Genomic DNA, 20,076 nt, shown 5'->3' with positions numbered 1-20,076 from the left:
TCAATTTCTCATACATTGAGCAACAGCAGGACATCAAACCCTTTCCAATAAAGTGTAGCAACTGCTAAAAAAGGCAAAATGCTTACCTTAGACCGGTTCATTCATTCAACTTTCGATGGAAAAAACAACCAGATACACACACCCGTTCGTTCCCAAGCTCACCGGAGGCCGATCGTGTCCGAAATGAAAGCGCAATTGATGATGATTTATTTTTGGAATGTTATGAAAACAGCGAGCAAAAGACAAACACACTCGGCAAGAAAAAGCGAAATGCCAATCACACACACACGAAGGCACCACCAGCGGGGGTTTTTTTTTGTTTTTGGCGGATGTTCCACAGTGCCGCTAGTGAGACTTTCGTAGACGAGTTCGGAACTTGTTAGGTTCAAGATGAGCTGAAAGGGTAGAACAACTGTAGGTCAAGTTTTCCCGCTTCAAGCGCGTCTGTTTATTTGTGCAAAGCAAACTTACTTATTTTATTTCAACCTTTTGAGCCCACTGCGATCGCGGAAAAAAGTAGCTGGCCGAAGCTTGTGCAAACATTGTGCACCGACATTTGTTTGACGGTTGGTGAAAGTTATCAAATAGGTAGTTTTAACGCTCTTTTATTTTTTGGGTATGAGATGATTCGGGTTTCGTGGGTATCATTTTAATAAGAGTACAGGCTAAACGTATCAACACGAACGTGCAACCTAAACAACCCTGTAACTTTTAGCGGCGAGAAACCAAAAACTGTAATCGTGGAGATAAAGAGTCCTCTTGGAAGGCTTCAACAGAGATATACAGGGTTTTTCGAATGATTAAACACATACACAAGAAAACGGTATCAGATGATATCGTAATTGGAGCACATGATATTGACCCTCCAATATTGCAGCTTCAAGGATCTATGTAACTATTGTATGATAATATAACTGACTTTTGCCCTTTTATTATTGTCGAATATCAGTATGTATGTCTATGTGAAGAAATGTTAAATTTAATTAAAATATGTCCTGTTCATAGTTTCTATAAAATGACCTGTTAGTTGCTTAATTATCCACGCAACATCGGCTAGACATCAGTCTAGAGGGTATTAAATTATGTGCTGCTATTGCGATATCATCTGAGCTCGCTATCTTTGATGTGATATCATTGCGATATGAACTGATCCTGCTCTTGGGAAGTCATTAAAAATCCCTGTAGATAATCCTCTGTTTGCATAATACGTTGTAACGAATAATGTAAGCATGCAGCTTCGTGCTTTCCTTGTACAAATACGCTTAATGTCATATCTGCATTGGATCTTCTTCCTGTTGCTACTTCCTGGAGAAAAAAAGGTCCAGAGTACAATTTCGTTCCAAATATAATAAAGCTCAGTAAACCTTACGGTCTTCAAGTGAGAAGGGAGTGAGGAAAACAATTCACCATTTAACTATTGCCAACCACAAATCCGACCACGATGCAAGCGAGAAGATTTTGCAAATGTCATCATGGTGGACGGAGGGACCGTCTTGTGGACATCGTTATCTTACGGGTGGGACATGACTGATGACTGTGGAGTACACGTTGAATTACACACGTTGCCTTTTGTAGTACAGTGTAAAGAGTGCGTCACAAACGGACACGGCCCAGTGTGGTATTTGTGGTGCAGTAAAGTTGGAACAAAGAAACTCAAACTGGGCAAAGGAGACGCGCGAGTCGTCTGTCGTCAGCCATACCCATCGGTCACTTCGGCTGTCAGTGACGGAAAGGCGAACGGCAGAGTGCGTCTTAATGCTGTGTGGTGATGCACACGTGAGAGCAATACACAACGGTTGATAAGACCTGACACTGAAATAGAAGTGGTGGAGATAATGGTTTGAAATGAGACGAATTTTGGCTAATAAATAATCATGATTTGATTCTTCTTATAAAAATGCATTAGATTTTGCGACACTGCTGGATGTTCATTTTGTAATCCTGAGGCTCTCAAGGATATAGGTGTCGATTCTTGAGCGTGAGGCATCCGATGTTGGACTTGAAATTTTAACGACAGCATATCGAAACCTACCGTTTACTCTAGGGTACCGGAGAAGTCTCCGAAATCAAAACATTGGCTCCGGGAACTCGTTGGACGTGAAAATAAGAGTGGTCAAACCGGTTCTCGAAAACGTTCCCATTCGTGGAGACTTCGTCGTATGCTGCTGCTAGGGTCTAGATGTTACTTGAAGCTAGAATTAATTTAGATAAGCTGACTCTCTTCGAACCGTGGAATGGAATGCGTCAATGCAACGCGCAGTCAGGTTTCCCCCATTGTTTCGGTGGATGCATTCGAGCTATTGGCTGGAAACTGTTTTTGAGGAACGAATTCGTACGGCCGGGTCTCGTGATTTTGCATTCCACCACAACGATGGTCATTGGCATTTTCGATTACGATCGTTGTGGACTCTCCGTGTGTGTTTATGTGTTATGATGCCTCAGCTTTCGATGAGTCAGCTTTCCTTACAGTGAACCGTGACACTGTTGTTAGATTGTGCTGTGGTGGTTCTTATTTCACTGATAAGCGACTCTACGATGGCTGGAGGACCGGACGGGGTAGAAGTTGGTGGACGGGTTTCGCCCTGATACCGCATAGAATTCCACTGATAAAGTGGGTTTTTGCTCTTTGAGCTCATGTGTGAGGGGTTTTTTATACACCTTGATTAATTCTTGCAATAAACCGATGTAATCGCTGCATTGATTTTATTTTCGTTTAAAATATTGTACAGTGCGCTACATAAGTATAAGAGTAAATTTAACGAATTGAATCTACTTCTTCTTTGGCTTAACGATCTCTTAGGGTCATGCCTGCCATTTCTGGCTTGCTAGACTTAATGATATCGCGTAATTGGGGATAGTCACTCCTCGCTACGGGGGAACGGTTCTGGTGGGACTTGAACTCCGGTCCTGTCGTATGAGGCATTGTCTACTAGCAGGCCGCTCCGGACAAGTAATGAATCAGTGCTATCTATATTCAAAAACTTGGATGCTTGCTGTATTGTCTGAAGAACACTGTAAATGCACTTTATGGCGTGCAATGTCACGATAGAATTCATTCTGTGTTCTAACAAAGACTCTAGTCCTCATGATATGGCATGTTTTGATCACGTGAGACCAATTTGCATGTTCAATTTCAATGTTTCCGTCTGTGCACCACGCCACGTCCAAAGACCTCAGTTTAAAGGTCAACTGTCAAGGAGAGAGAGAGAGAGCTCTAGAGAGAGGTATGCATAGGCCTTTTTGAATAATATAAGAACCGGTACTACCGCCGGGGTTGTACTTTTCAATGCCAAAAAGTTCTGAGTTGTCTTGACCCCCGGGGAAAAGTTCTTCAGTGTCAGCGGGAGCTGAACAGGAGCGGAGAGTCGAGGACGATTATTACCGTATCTAATTTTTTGATGCACGAAAAGGGCAGTCCAGCTACAACCCCGTGTTGCGACCATAAACTAGTTGCGCATGCACCGTTCCTTGTTGGTGGGGCGTTGAAGTGTGTGTCTCCAGAGGTTTAGGCTTTTCGGTGATTATAGTTGACCTTCGGCTTCTTTTATCACCATGTTCCGTGTCGAAGGCCGCATAAAACGGTGTGGCTTACCTGTGTGCGCCACTGTGGGCGATATTAACTTTGACCGCGAAAAATGAAAAGCAAGTGTTGTTAAGGAATCTTCGACAAGATGGTGGAGGTGTATTAGTCACACCAAATTTTACTTTTTTAAATGATTAGAAAATGATTGATGGTGCAAGAAGTTTGTGTAGGGGTTTCCAATTAGTAGATGCTACAATGTAGAGAATGGGTAAGGTTGCTCACTCTAACGGCGCTGTCAAGAATTGCGAGGAATCCTGAAAGAGATGCTATTAGGCTCCAAGAAAATAGTTAACTATGACATCCTTGTACGACTTTTTCCTACTTTCTGGGAAGCTATGATTTACCCGATGACCCACTTTTAGCTTAAACTAAATGATGTTTTTCCAAAAATTTCTCGCTTGACACTCATATCCTCGACCCAGTTTATCTCTGGAGCACGAAAACCAATCGCATGACCCACAGTTAAGAGAACCGGGAACATAGCACTATGCGTGCTCTCCATTCACTGACCTTCCAAATGAGCACACTACTTTGTCGTGCTGCCGGGATTGTGCTAAACTTCGAGATATCCCGCTGGATCCGTGCCAGCAGCAGCTGGGAAGCATTGCACCAGGAACTGGATCAAGGATCATCAGGTTCGTTCCGGAGCTGTTTGCGGGTAATTTAATTTTCAAGTATGGAAAATTATTTCACTTTTTACTCCAGTTCGGGCAGCGTTTTCCTTCGTGACGCGTTTTTTCCCGTCACGCTTTTGTGTCCAGAACGTGACCGTCGTCTGCGCGTTTACACATTTTATGTATATTGAGCATTAACCTATTTTATGGTGTGATTTGCTTAACAGACTCGCTGCCTAGAACTGACTCAATTTTCCCTGCTGTTCAGTGTCCACCACTGTCCACTGGACGGCGGGAAAATGCATTCGGGGCTTTTCGTATGCATAGAAAGCACGCACATACAAATTACAGCTTGTCACGGTGCACTTTGTGGACGGGCTTTCAACATGCAACCGGGTCGCCCAACTGTCCCACCCGCCGATGGATGGGCGCAGGTCGTGCCACCATCCGGAAGGCGACAGAGTTATGTGATGTCCGACTTTACCCGGTCGGCTGTATGTATTCTGTTGCAATCACGAGCAAGAATAATGAATAATAATTCATAGTTCAGCTTCACTGACGCAGGGTTGGTGATTCTCTGCAACAAAAATTGAAATTAAATACCGCATCATCCACCCCAATCCTAATGAGATGCAACTGCCCGGCGTGTGCTGTTGGAGCACTCCTTAACCGTAAGGCATGCATATTTCTTTCCTGATGGAATTCCCTGTGTCCCTTGAAGGAAGGCACTGCATGATGTCCTGCGGTTCATCGCATTTAATAACCTTCCGACTAGCCAGTGGTCGGCTCCTGAAGGTCGTACCGGAAGGTTCTAGAGCGATTCAGTGAACCCGAAGTTCTTCCCGAAGTAATCTCCCAGCGGGAATTGATTTTTTCAATAATTTATGGCCCAACACTTAATGCCAAGGGAAAGGAGCAACATAAAAAGAGGAGTATCAGATGAAAGCAGTGAAGGAATGCTGTTTCGGCGTATTACCTTCGTTACCGATTCCGGCGTGTGTCGGTGTGTCTGGAAAGGATTAGAGTCTGTATAGCGCAGCTTATGCTCGGTCGTCTAAAAATAGAATTCTTGGAAGCGTTGTCATTTTTAAGGCATCCCTAAGGGATACTGATACCGTGCAAAAGATGCTGGGGAATTCGTACTCCATTGGGTATAAATTTGAATTTTAAAAAGTGCAAAATTATTTTCATTTTAAAAATATCGTAATTGATTTCTAATAAACCAAGAGCTCTTATCGGTTTACCACAACCCGAGCAGCAGTAATTGGATAGAGAGAAGTGAGCTTTCAGGCCACCTTCGCTAACAGCTAATGGAACGTTACTCACCTACCTGATTCAAGATGCCTCCACTGATCTGGAACGGAGCGGCCGCTATTTCAAAATAGCTGAAATTGCTCTCCAACGTTATGCTCCAGATATCGCACCTCAATACAGCTTTGGTGCGGCTTGCTTTATCGTGTGTACGATGGATGTTTCTCGAACAACATTTAATACTGTTATCAGTTTTTGGTGGATCCACTCACTGATTAGAATCTCAGGATCCTACCATGCTTCCAATTTTATTTCCTTCTCATGATATGATGATGATCTTTCAACCTCTCGTGATCGTTGAATCACGATAAACTACACTGCACTGTATCGCACGTATATCAAGGTTGTCTATAGGCAGCGTTGTTTCGAGAACTTCGAGACGGAACAGTATCTCTTGGTCGTACGTGCGAGGGTAGCAAACCGCACAGCTCAGCTGGAGAGCAAGGTGAGAGGCTGTAAAAGGTCTTGCTGTTGGTAGTGCGTGTACAGCAACAAGATTGCGCAATGGCAAGGTATGCAACCTTCTCCATAAATTAGCAAAACGGTTGGAAGTGCTATTTTTCCTCGTGTAGGTTTCTCTGATGGCGGTGGTGGCAGTTTCAGGAAACGTTTAACATAGATATCGTTCTTTGCCTGCTGCATGTCGGGAAGATTCTACAGTAGAGTAAGTTCTTTAAATTATCAGAAGGGAAAGAAAATGGGAACACATCGCTATTAATTTCCCAATGTTTGGGGAACCTCTCATAACACTGACGGTGACCTTACATGGAACGCGCTCAGTAGCGTAGTTGTGTAGACAAGGCATCATGACTAAGGCTCCACCTCGGACGGGGAGCGGGCGATCGCAAAGGTATGTGTTACGTCCGAAGACGGCCTACGTTGTGTTTTTTTTTTTTTTGTTGAAACCAATATTCTCTTTCAATTATTAGGTGGCTCTGAAAAGAGCCGATTGGATTGGCTTGGCTTCCCTCCGCGGTGTGATCGAGAATGACCGCGCTTTGCGATCAGCACCTCTTTTATAGCTTTCGGAAAAGAAGCCGAGTGTTCTAAATTTCTGCGACGAGCACTTTCTCGTCGCACGGCAGCTCACACTTTCTGGAACGCTTTGACAAAAGCGCTCCACACGGTTCGACTTCTTGGAAGCCGAGTATGGAAACGGCGGCACGTGTGGCGTGGATTCGTTATTGTTCTTATTGGTGCCTGTGTGCTCTGGATCCACTGTTGTTGTTATTTTAGTTCGGGATCGAACATACCGGCCACCTTTTGGGAATACATTTCCCAAAATTTACACTTCCTGATGACACTCCAATGCACAAATTTTGGAAACTGGACGTTTGATGATCCCATTCGCTGTACGAAGAGTCACGACACGTGTCACTGAATCTGGTCCAGGATTGTTTTTCCACTATACGCGCCAAAGGCCACTTCACTGCTGGTAATTGCTCGTCTTTCACTATCACCAAATCACCTACATTCAGCTCCTGAATGCTCCGTTTGACGTTGCGATGACCGTTTAACGACTTCACATACTCGTTGCGCCAACGGTGCCAGAAACCCTGGGCATATCTCTGAACAAGCTGATACTGCGACAGGCGATTAAGCGGGAGATGGGATAGTTCAGGTTCGGGAATTACTTGTGGTTTCTTGAGCATCAAAAAATGTGCAGGAGTTAACGCCTCTAGGTCATTAGGATCTTGTGAAAGGGGGACAAGAGGTCTGGAATTCATATGGCCTTCTATCTTTGCTAAGATAGTAATCATAGCTTCGTAAGCCAACTGAGCTGCACCAAGCTGACGTACTAAGTGAGTTTTTGCCACCTTTACTGCAGCTTCCCATAAGCCGCCGAAGTTGGGAGCGCGAGGTGGAATCATATGCCACTGGATACTGTCTTTGGCCATATAGTCACTGATTTTTTCACTGTCACGCTGAAGAAGAACGTATAGTTCGTGCAAGGCATGTTTGGCACCTACGAAATTAGTGCCATTGTCGGAATACAAATGCTTCGGCTTGCCCCTTCTGGCCACAAATCTATCCAGCGCCATTAAGAAAGAAGGGGTACTCAGATCACTAACGAGTTCTAAATGAACAGCCTTTGTGCTCATACAAACAAACACTGACACGTAACACTTGGGAGAAGCTGCCTTACGGTGTGTTGGGCGCAAATAAAACGGTCCACAGTAATCGATTCCAACGCAAGCGAACACTTCGTTTACCGTAACACGTGACACTGGTAGCTGACCAATAGGTTGTGCTATTGGAACTGGATTGGCCCTTATGCACCGATAGCAGGTTCGAAGTACACTACGAACGGCCCGCATGCCATTCAGAATCCACACTTCATCACGCAGGGACGAAAGGGTCATTGTAACTCCACCGTGTAATGTTTTATGATGCTGATCCCTGATCAAAAGACGCGTAAATGGGTGAAATGCTGGCAAAAGAACTGGATGCTTCCCATCAAATGCCATATTTGATTCACGCAACCGGCCACCAACGCGTAATAATCCACAAGAATCGAGGAATGGATTCAACAATCGAATGGATGAGCTCTTTGTTAGACACTTTCCCTTTGTGATAGCGCGAATATCGTCTGAAAACACTTCTCTTTGCACCATATGGAACAGGATCGTTTTAGCCGACTGTAACTCTTTCACTATTATTTCCTTGAAGTTGGGCTGCTTGGGCATTTGAACAATATAACGGCCGCTTCCATCACGCGAAACGGTTTGTTGAAAATGCCTTTCACACTCCTTTTCATCAAAAGAGTATTCGCTCACCTGGAGTTCCTCGATCTTCCAGAATCGCTCCAATTGTTCTTCGATCGTAGGACGGACGGCTACCACATTGCACCGAACCGCATCACTCGATATAGCAGGAATGTCACCGGTCATAATCCAGCCGAAAACACTTTCGACCAGCACGCCTTTGTTTGGTAGACTATATCTACCGTCACACAATAGTGAGTAGAAATACCCTGCTCCAATAATCATATCGATACGACCGGGCGTGCAGAAATGCGGGTCTGCGAGAGGATATGATGCAGGTATATTCCACTTTTGCACTGGGACTTCGTGGGATGGAGTATCACACGCCACTTTTCGCAACACTAAGAAGTCCATTTCCGCCGAATAGTTGGTAACGCGCGACTGTACCTTTGCACGAACTTCATGATTGGCACTGGATTCTATTCCGTCGACACCAACGATCAAAATGTTCACTTTTTTCCGCGGCAAATGCAATTGTTGACACAGCGACTCACTAATGGCGTTAGGTTGCGAACCATTGTCCAACAGCGCACGCACGAGATGCCTTTGTCCATATGCATCATTTACTTCCAACAACACAGTTGAAAGCAACACGTTTTTGGATACACGATCAACACTATTTACATGCGCAGCTGCCATAATGCTCGAATCAGACGAACCTTTTTCACAGGGCTGTTTAGCATCTTCCACGAAATGTAGCAATGTGTGATGCTTCTTTTTGCATTGCGGGCACGTATATCTTGATCGGCATGATTTTGCAAAATGCCCCTTTTGTAGGCAATTGCCACAAAGTTCTTTGCCATTAACAGCACTCTGTCGATCCTTAGGCTTAAGATCCAGAAATGCTTGGCATTGCCATAAATAATGGTCTTTAGAGCACAAAACACAAGGAACCACATTGTTCCCTTTCATGCTTGCAGCATTGACACTAAGCCTTTTAGATGTTTTCTGGTTTGGTACCTTTGCGTTGGAAGAGCTAACACGATTTCCTACCTGCAACGCTAGAGACTCACTCGCTTGCGCTCTTTTAAGCAGAAATGCTGTCATGCTAGGATAGGTTAACAAAGCTTCCTCCTGAGCGTAGTGTTCTTCCCAAGCCTTCAACGATGCCTTGTCGAGCTTGCTGGCCAAAATTTCCATGATAATGCTACTATCATCCGAAACGGTTTCTCCTAGCTGTTTTAGAATGTCAATATGCAGCTGGAATTTGCTCACTAATTGTCGAAGCTCTTGCGCACCACTATTGATCATGGAAGGCAACCCAAATAATTCACGCGTGTGCATTTTACGTAGATACGGCTTGTTACCATACCGGTCAAGCAAAGCTTTCCATGCCACAGTATAATTTTCCGAAGAAATGGGAATTGGGTGCACTATTCCTGCCGCTTCCCCTTTCAATGACGCGCGCAGGTAATGAAACTTTTGTATAGGTGCGATATCGTCACAGTTGTGCACAAGAGAAACAAAAGTGTCATGAAATAACAACCATTGCGTTACCTCGCCACTAAAAACCGGCAACGATATAGTGGGTAGTTTCACGCTTACGAGCTTTGAGCGTGGTTGCTCTTCTTTCTCCTTTTTCACTAGCTTTGATAACGCAGCCTTGGTTTCGAAAAATAGATCTTCCGTTTGCGCTAGGATATCATCGTTGCTTCTGGTAGCGTTTTCCGATTCATCTAGCTCTTCACACTCTTCATGGATCGATTGGAAACATTCCCAACACTTCACCAATCTTGCAAGACGATCAGGCACTTGATCTTGTAGCTCGGGGGTGTAATCCACTGCGAACTGCAGTGAGCGTCGCATAGACTCAATCAGCGATCGCCTTTTGGCCTGCTTGGCCTTAAGCTTGTCCGCCTTGGTCATTTTGGACTAAAAACTACACTCACACGCAAAGTCACAGGCACGCGAGGGCACGAACTCGCGGCAACCACACACGCGCGCGAAAACACACTCGCGCAAAGTCACACGCACGCGAGGACACGAACTCACGGCGAATCACACACAACTGCAGAGTCACACACACACACGAGGACACGAACTCGCGGAGAGTAACACAATCACATACACGAGGACACAAAACTCGTGGTTAGCCACACAAGCGAGGACACAAACTCGCTGAATAAAAGAATGCACGCACTCGCACGAGGACACGAACTCGTGACAAGTCACACACACACGCACGATGAAGCACACTCACGGAGAGTCGCACATATACACACGAGGACACGAACTCGTGGTATATCACACCCGTACACGCGCGAGGACACAAACTCGCTTAATCGTTACACGCACGCACTTGCGCGACGACACGAAACGCGTGAGAAAAAATACGTACGCACTTTACTCACGGATCACAGGAGTGCTGAAGCCCGCCAATCCTGGTCACGGCACCAAATGTTACGTCCGAAGACGGCCTACGTTGTGTTTTTTTTTTTTTTTTGTTGAAACCAATATTCTCTTTCAATTATTAGGTGGCTCTGAAAAGAGCCGATTGGATTGGCTTGGCTTCCCTCCGCGGTGTGATCGAGAATGACCGCGCTTTGCGATCAGCACCTCTTTTATAGCTTTCGGAAAAGAAGCCGAGTGTTCTAAATTTCTGCGACGAGCACTTTCTCGTCGCACGGCAGCTCACACTTTCTGGAACGCTTTGACAAAAGCGCTCCACACGGTTCGACTTCTTGGAAGCCGAGTATGGAAACGGCGGCACGTGTGGCGTGGATTCGTTATTGTTCTTATTGGTGCCTGTGTGCTCTGGATCCACTGTTGTTGTTATTTTAGTTCGGGATCGAACAGTATGTCAGTAGAAAAACAACTAAAAACCGGTATGAAAGCCAACCACGGTATCGATGACTTAACGTTTTACGGAACGCGGAATAATGATGGTTGACGTTGATACCACTGTGCAATGATCAGGCGACTGGCTCTTGGTGTATATGTCGTCAGTGTTGATGGGAAACGTCCACAGAGAGGTTGAATTTTGTAACTCTTGAGATGGTTGGAATTGTATGTAGAGCTTATAGAAACTACACGTAAGTGTCTCTGATTCGAAGAGCCTGAAAGTATGCAATCGTTTTTTTAAATATTTTATCATGTTGTTAGACTTTAAAGAAATCTCTTCTAGTATTGGGTCTTTGTCTTTCAGTTGACTTTGAATAGTCTCCAGGTCCAGGCTGTTAATGCAACCCCTTGTCTAACGCCTTACCCGGCTGCTGATTATCATTTACCCATGTGCGAAATCGTAAAGTAAGCAAACCATTATAAAACCGACACACCTGCTTCTCTCATCAAGGCGTAATAAAAATGCATTTGTTTAACGTTTTTGTGCCGGCCCGCTGCAAAGCGGTGGCTTTCGTACGTCGTCGGAAAAGTGAATCTGGTCGTATCAAGAAGCCACGTTTTATCTCCACCTAAAAACACGTGCCCAAACAAACCGGCTCGCAGTCAGTCGTGGCAGTGGGGTGATACACGACGCAACGAGCGATCTGGTTCCACCTTTCGATACTTTGTTTTCGCCGTTGTATAGCTTCGAGCTGATGTTTTTATGGCAGTCGAGAGATCCTTTAGCACCGAAGATGTTACCAATTATTTTCAATAATAAATGCAACCTGTCAATCCACGAAAGTAAGGTAGAGAGAGAGAGGGAGGAGGGGGGGATTTTAAATTTCCCCCAATGTAACGATTCGCTATTGTGCCACGCGTCGCACCGCAGTTTTACATCTGGCAAAGTGAAGCTGCTACAAAACAACATCAAAAGTGAATTTTGAGGCAAAGACGTGGAGAGGGTTAGGCGCCGTACCGTACAGACGAGAGACACAACAGATTATGGTGTATTTTTACCTTCTCACCCAAACAATCTCGTTGTTACAGGGGGGTAGGTTTAAAAATAATCTGCAAGACACGCGAGCATGTGCGAGACTGAGAATCGATCGTGTCTGAGCTGTACAATGTTTGAGAACAATGGCGTGCATTGTTGTACCTTTGGACGAAGATCTGTATTAAGGTTGGGTAATAATATTATTCGTTTGATCTCGTGTTGGAAGTTCGGCGGGACATCCAATTCTGAAGATGCAACTATCTCTTGGAATTTCAACTTCGAGCCACCTCTATTGCTCTTGCTGAGGGTCTCTCTGCACGCTTCTCACCCTAATTTGTACCGGTCTCGTGATCTAATAAACACTTGTCAACCTCGCACAAGGAAGAGATTTTGCTCCGTAAAGCAACCAGCAGCATCCGCGGCACATTGCCGGGGTGTCCTGTCTGCGGGTGAGAATAGCCGCAAACGCATCTGATTCGGGCAAAGTCTCGTCCAATTGACTTTTCCCGACGTAGACGTTAATTCAATTAAACGCGATTCCGATCTCCGTGCTGCTGGGAGCTTCATGGCCACAAGAATGTGCCCTCATTTCGGGCGTATCACTACCTATACCCGCACAACTAACCAGTGAGAACCTCTGCGATTATGTCAGCCTGTATGTTCAACGCACTCGCACTTGTTGTAAGTGAGATACAGGTATTTTAGAACCACCTTTTTTTATGCGCTTTTACCCGTTCACTTGAATATCATACAGCAAACCTCGTAGTTTTTGCTGTGAGAAGTAGATTTGTAATTAGGATTCCTTCTAGAACGGTTCTCAACCTTTGTTGGGCGGACTGGAATGAGACTTCGATGCAAGCACCTCCGGACAGCGACTCAGTTTCCATGGGGAAGGAGAGTTAATTGAGTTTGATGCTAATCATTCACCGGCGGTCCGAACGATGGTGCCCGGTGACTGACCGTATCTGTCGTAAGGCCGGCAGGTCGAGAGATACGAGGGTGATGGGAAAAGTATCGTGACTTGAGTCATCAGCAGTAGGAGCAGTCTGGGAGAGGTGATTGAATTATGAATTGTGGGAAGCGGTAGATACATTTTATTAGCTGGATTGTGCATGCGCGCCAGGTTATGGGAAGTTTCCATTTTGAGACACGCGTTGATAGCTAGCCAACTACTGTTTACTGTACCCACTGCACTTGGAAGCGGAAGATGGGGGGTTTGGATTAGATTTAAGATTGAGAAGAACGAGACGGGCATAGATGCCGCAGCAATAGGTCGCTGATTTTATTTATTTGCTTTTCGGTGCACTAAAGTTGAACTACATTTCGTTGCAAATGCTCGCAATCATTCCGACTCTTCCGATCTATTTGTGGCTATATCTAGCCCCTTAGTATATGTTCCGTAATTATTAAATCGCAAAAATACAGTGTTCACGTAATGGCATACAGGCAATTGCCAATGACCGTCACCGACGCCACTGTTCCGTGTTCATTATTTTTGGCAAAACATTCGTAGCGACATTGGCAAAAAGGGCAAACGTGGAGGGGGTTTTCATGTCGGACGACGAGAAACACCAAAATGTCGGCATGATGATTTTTGCCAGTCGCGTCATTGCAATAGAAAATCTTTTCTGAAGATGGCAGCCTCTAGCATAGAGTAGATAGAGGCGGATGACATGCACTGCAACTGAGCTGAAGGTAACAGGAAGGAAAATGGTCATTAAAACGCGTGGTGTGCTTGAACTTGAATCATTAATCTTGCGAGGCGTCACCGAGCGTGTGTCGAGAACTGTGTCACAGACGTTAGCTGTACAACTTCATTTCTATATTTCACTTCTGCTCAAATAACTAATACAAAACATCTTCTCTTTCCCTTTTCATCACCTTTCAGACGCAATCCCAGACGATTGGTGGAGATGACGGTGGCAGTCAGTGTGTGTGGTATGGTATCTGCAACATCGACTCACTCAACCGTGCTCAGTACTGTCCGTACAATGGGACGGCCAAACCGATCGACACGAAGGCAAAGGACCTGTTGAAGACGTGGTGTAAACATCTGCTGGTTGAGGACGCTGCGGGCAACATCAACACGTGCTGTGATGCGGCACAGGTGAGTAGACGTTGAAGCTCTAGGCTAAGCTAGGAGTATATTCTAAAGCCGGATACCAAGCTGTGGCTACACAATCCGCGATCCGTGATCGTGACGCAACGACCAAGAACAAAACATTCCCCAAAGATGGATCGCGTGATGTGGTGGGAGTTCGAAAAAAGCTTTTGGAACTGTCACAACCTATGCGTAGAATTTGCGTCGTATCTGTGTCCCTACCGAAAAAAGATCCGTGATCTCATCCCCGTCAACTCACGATGTAAGTGAGAGCGTGTAGCAGCTGGCTAGTAGTAGTGGATGGTCGCGCTTGACCTTGACAGTGACGAAACGGTGCGCTCCGTCCCTTCCGCCAGAATTGCGTATTTCCGCAACTCGCCTACCCGAGCGTGTCGATTTTCGTCGATGCGTAGCATAATGTTGCCATAATACCCCCCACCGGCCTCTTCTGTGTCAGCTCGCTGACATTGTCTCATTAGTGCGCGATATTCTGCGCATTCCTCGCTTATTTGTCTTCTTCGACGGCTGCTGTTGGTGTGGATCATCTTGATGAAGGTGGGACTTTGAAGACTGTGTAGATTCTAAGCACGTTTCGCAATTTCGCAACACAGTGACACGTATGATCTGACGAGCTGGTGTCATCCAATGGACGCCAACAATAGTGTAACCCATTGTCTCATTGCAGGGGGAAGTGCATCGCACTGTCTAAAAGTAGCGCAACGAGTTTGAGAATCTTGAAGTAATACACAGGCGTGGGGAGGTGACGCCCGCGGGTAGATAGCTTCTAGTGGCATTAGGTTTTAAGGTCACCCGGGTACGATGCACCCATCCGGACGGACATGGCAGTAGGAAAATCAGAGATATATTTGCAGGTTTAGTGTGAGGGAGAGGGCACCGACACGCATCAAGGTTGCCTACGACATGACCCAGAGAATCGAACCCAGACCAACCGGTTGTGTGGCTCATTGGTTTGCTTTTGCGTGCGTACGGAAGGTCACAGCTTTATGCGAAACAGATCTTGAGATATTGGATCGTACTCAAGCGCTGGAATGTCCAGGAACTCCCGATACGCTATCCATCCATGAAAAATAGGCGAGACACACTGTTTGCAGAAGAATGTGTACTTTTCGCTATGGTTTATCCTAAGCTCTTTCCTGAGGGCCTGCTGTTTTCCGGGGGAATAAACTATTTTTACAGACATCCATTAGGGGTCTGTCGGTATATCAGTGCTGACGCGCGCACTGATGGATGAATGCTCTTCAATTACATTCATTTTCATTTCGCTCCAACAGTTTCTAGGGAGCATGCATTGCTTCAGGGGTGCGAAAATGTATACAAAATGATCTGATATTTTTATTCCTTTACGACCAATCTATGTCCGGGTTCTCGAAATTTCGGAGATCTGTTGTAGCATCGAAAGTGCAACGGTGCGAACGGTTTTGAAAGTCGGTACGTCCTTGGATGGGACATCAAACGCGCTAGAATTGATTATCTGCCTTTGCAAGATCGATTAACGTCCTCGAAATTGATTTAATTTTTAAAGCGATCGGTTGCTATTTTGGGGCCACAAACGGGCGCAGTCCAACCGATGTTGGATTATTGAAGAACCTCAGACACGATTACTACTATATCTGTGTGCTTTTCTCTTTCCTTTCCCGTAGGTGGAAGTGCTAAATAAAAATGTGGCCCTCGCGGCCAACTTTCTCGCCCGTTGCCCCTCCTGCATGGCCAACCTGGTGCGGCACATGTGCGACTTCACCTGCAGCCCGCAGCAGTCCAGCTTCATGAAGGTGGTATCGACGGAGGAGGTCGAACCGAAGGAGGACGGCGAAAAGCCGGACCAGCCGGGCACAACGGTCGCTCCCGCACCGAAGGAATACATTACCAAAATCGATATCCACATTACGCAGCAGTACCTGAACGGCACGTTCGCATCGTGCAATCAGGTGTCGGTCCCGTCCACCGGTCAGCTAGCGCTCGATCTGATGTGCGGCGATTGGGGTGCTTCGCGGTGCAGTGCCAAGAAGTGGTTCCACTATATGGGCGACGCGGAGAACAATCTGTACGTACCGTTCCAGATCGATTACGTGGCGCACAGCTCGCCCAACGAAACGATCGACGGTTATCTGCCGTGGAATCCTCGCATCGTTCCGTGCAATGAAAAGTTGGATGTAAGTTGTTCGCTGATCTGTTCGGTATTTGGTTGGAGACTGTGTGTTGAATAATGTGTGTGTGTGTGTTTTTCTTTTCTTCTGGTGTGTTCATTGTAGGCAAATACACCGGCCTGTTCGTGTGTCGATTGTGAAGCATCCTGTCCCAAACCACCGCCTCCGCCAGGCCCTCCGCAACCCTTCGTCATCTACGGTATGGACGGGTACGCGGTCGTCATGTTCGTGGTGTTTGTCGTGTGCAGCGGCCTATTTTTGATTGGTGCCTGCTTTTGCCATTCGAGCACCGGTGCCGCGAGCGGCAGTGGCAGTGGAGCAAGTAAGTGTTCTCGACCGATGGGCCCTTTTTTTCTCTCTTTGTTCTAATCCTAGCTTTCGGTTTTTTTCTTAAGTAAGAAAATGTTACTCAGAAGCAACAGATCACACACCGAATGTGGAGCTGGGCACCGGAGTGTGTGTGTGTGTGTTTTTAAATAATATTTTCTTCTCGCCTAAAGCTACAGCACACTCTCTATGCTAACTTCTTGTGAAGATATATAGTTTGCGGATGGGAATCGATCAGCTATCGAAGCAGTTGCAAGCTGAATAATATGCTCTTTGGCATTTGTTTTTTGTGTGAACTCTATCATGTATATATAATTTCAATTTTAGGCATGATTCGCTTGTTCTGCTTGGTAGAGAACAGACACTATCGTTTCTTTTCAATCTCAATGCTTGTGTGAAATATGCACACAGGACGTACAGGACACCATTTACCAAAGCATCTCAAAGAAATGTGCCCACAAATGTTAAACTGGGCTTTTGCATGAATTGCAATGCAAAGCAGCAGAGCGAAAGGATTTAAGGCCGTGCTCGAGTTGAATCGTAACGATGCTGATCCTTCAATCTATCTCTCCTCCTACGAGTTTTTATCGATTTTCGTTGGTCGGTAAAAAAAACCGCGCCTATGGTAATAATTTGCAACGGTAACGCACATATTATACATTTACCGGATTCCGATGATCAATATTCAAAATTGGCTCCCGACTCGCGAGTTCAAGAGCGACGGTCAGACGAAATCTGTCTGGCCGAGAATGATCGCCTTATGAATGAAACATTCGCGAGAAATCGAATGCGGAGCGGAGAAACTGTGTAGAATCGTTCTTGTACGTTGGCAACGAAACGACCAACAAGTCAGTGCTGGTTCGGCCGTCACGCCGAACTTCTCGGGACATTGATTATTATCAGCTTGGCGGGGTGACATTGGTTGACCTCGAGCGGGGGCTTCCGTCGCGCATGCATGGCTGGATGAAGATGAGATGAGATAAAGGTTGGATTTTGGAAACTCGTGCCCGTGATGATGCATTTCGGTTTCGATCGACCGAGCAGCGTTGGATCAAGAACGTTCTACTTGCAAAACGTGGGGGAACAACGCGCTTGCTTTTCGAACTGGGTAAACCCTGCCTAATTAAAGGCTCCTGTCAGCTTCACTACCTTTTAAGCGAATAAACAGTCAAGCGTTACCCGTTTCAGGCGGGTTGCGTGTCTAGGCTAGTTGTGAAGCAGTTTCGTTGTATTGCGACAAAAAGGATGCGCCAGTGTCCACCACCACCACCACCACCACCAATTCCATAGATATAATGGCTTTGAGACGTATAAAATGTAGATAACGATGTTTGTTTGAATCAACCCTTCTTTTTTCGCTCTAGCCAAACCGGAATGGATTGTAGTGCTGCCACCAAACGATTGGGCAGGGAAGCAGCGACAGAAAGCCCAGAAAGGTGGGGAGGGTGGATAATTATTGAGGGTTATTTTTATCGCGCCTTCGATCGGGTTTTTCGGTAGCAGCTTTTTGCGCTGCCATCATCATGAACCAAGGAGTGGTTGGTGGAGTCCACGGCCAGCCCACTCTTGCGTGGAAATTCTTCTCGGCTCATTAGTGTTGCTGAGCGAATGGAAGCGTGCCACGTGTGGACGTGTGTATCCTCCTAAATGGGGGTCGCTCCTCTAAGTCATGGTGGTTCTTCTTCTTCTTCGGTGGCACTAAAACCTCGAAAGGCCTCTCGCGGCCTGCCATTTCTAGCTTTCCATGGCTTGATTTTACCCGTCAATCCTGCGTCCTGGAGGGGCTTTGAACCCCTGGTTCTGTCGTGTGAAGATCGGCGATATAGTTTCTATAAGAATAGGCATTTAAATCTCTAACACTACTTTTAATGTGTAACTAACATCCAAAGAATGATGGTAAAGCGTAGCTCATAAGCTGTATCCGCTGTATAAGGTTTCCCCATGTACACGAGCATAAATCAAAACGACCTGGAGATATTGGATAACAGCCATTAACAATCTGACTGATCGCACCGTGTTTTCGTTTTCTTTTTCTTCCTTTTTCTCTTCGGTTATGCTAAAACAAAATCAAACCCAAAACCAATACATGCAAAACGCGGACTGTGGCAAATCAACAAATCCCCCCCATCCAACTATCCAAATATCATCCAAATCTTCATCCAATACGAATCCGGAACTCATGGTCAAACTTAACAACATTATATGAACCTTCTTCCTGGTGGAACGTCAACCGCAATATATCCTGCCCACGAACAACAACACGCATTACACAAAAACCAAAATCCAAAAAAACACACACTGCTGCTACTACTACGACTTGGTGGGACACGGCTCGGTTACTGCTCCATTATTAGAGCTGTTGGTTAATAGTGGTGACGCGCTACCATCGGACCTGCGGTCCTCGGTGGGCCGCAGGCTGGCCGGTGGTCTCTCCTCTAACAGTGGCGATCTGGGCACGGACCGGGAAGACTCACCCCTACAGTCAAAGCGATCGAGTAGGTTTTCGTTCTGGTTTGTTGGATACACGTTATTCGTATGTCATCATCGGTTAATCATTGCGTCTCTGTGTGTGTGTGTTCATCCCTCATCTTAAACATCACCACATGTTGCACAAAATTGTGCTCACACACACATCATCCACCATTCACCGCCATCTTGCAAACACGTTCATTCAAGCTACACGCACGTCCATCTTATCGTCCACTTCATCCACCATTTTGTCTAATACCTGTTGTGGCTGGCAAGGCTAACGAAACTGTGCTTTGTGTGTTAATCCTATCCACGTTATGGCACCTTCCCCTGTCGAAATTGTACGACCATGCATAACCTCTTCATCATTTCGCTGTAACACTTTCACTTCCTCCGACTTTCACGAGAATCCTCAACGTGACGTATGTGTGTAACTAAATTCTGGATGCTTTTTTTTTTGGAGCGAATGGTTAAAACACACCGAAAGCCAAACATACATCTGTCCTGTTGAAGCTGTCCGTCTATATCTCTGCACTGTACCGCCTCTCCTTCTAGCCTCGATTACTCTATGTGTTTGTACCATCTGTATAGAAACAAATGTATGAGCATGTGTATCTATAATTAAACCATTTTCATGTAACAACTAAGCAATGCGACAATTTGCCAACAACGACTGATGTGCAATTCTCCACCCGATCTAGGTGCCACCTGGGACGGTGAACAGGAACTTCGGCCCCATCCGTCCGGTGTTGGAGCAGCCGATGAGGATGACGATGAGTCGGGCTATTTCGAACGGCTCGGCGCAAAAACGGAAACCGCGCTGGAACACTTCTTTACCGCATGGGGAACAACCTGTGCCAAACATCCGTGGCTGGTGCTGCTGGGCGGTAAGTTTTGTTTCGTTTTGCGCGGGAACTTTCACGG

The 20,076-nt window shown here is 45.9% G+C and overlaps 1 protein-coding gene and 1 long non-coding RNA gene across 9 annotated transcripts in view; one reads left to right on the top strand and one right to left on the bottom strand.

Annotated features, from left to right (window-relative positions):
- The window catches only part of LOC118513716 (NPC intracellular cholesterol transporter 1-like), a 42,616-nt gene that overhangs the window by 9,097 nt on the left and 13,443 nt on the right, over positions 1 to 20,076 (top strand). For 7 of the 8 annotated variants that reach the window (XM_036059851.1, XM_036059852.1, XM_036059853.1 and 4 more), the window contains exons 3-7: positions 13,979 to 14,197; positions 15,853 to 16,362; positions 16,462 to 16,678; positions 19,038 to 19,178; positions 19,854 to 20,039. In XM_036059851.1, coding sequence (XP_035915744.1) covers positions 13,979 to 14,197; positions 15,853 to 16,362; positions 16,462 to 16,678; positions 19,038 to 19,178; positions 19,854 to 20,039 — 1,273 coding nt within the window. The remainder of the gene's footprint in view (positions 1 to 13,978; positions 14,198 to 15,852; positions 16,363 to 16,461; positions 16,679 to 19,037; positions 19,179 to 19,853; positions 20,040 to 20,076) is intronic. The other variant, XM_036059854.1, reaches the window with a different exon arrangement.
- Positions 2,792 to 6,485, bottom strand: LOC118513719. Its single transcript, XR_004906503.1, has 2 exons — positions 3,383 to 6,485; positions 2,792 to 3,189 (listed from the first exon to the last, which is right to left on the bottom strand). It is a non-coding gene; the product is annotated as an uncharacterized LOC118513719 (long non-coding RNA).

The sequence above is a fragment of the Anopheles stephensi genome, chromosome 3 (genome assembly GCF_013141755.1).
Source record: "Anopheles stephensi strain Indian chromosome 3, UCI_ANSTEP_V1.0, whole genome shotgun sequence".
In the NCBI taxonomy this organism is placed as follows: Eukaryota; Metazoa; Arthropoda; class Insecta; order Diptera; family Culicidae; genus Anopheles; species Anopheles stephensi.
Note: the sequence above shows the minus strand (reverse complement) of the source record. Positions and strands in the feature narration are given on the sequence as shown.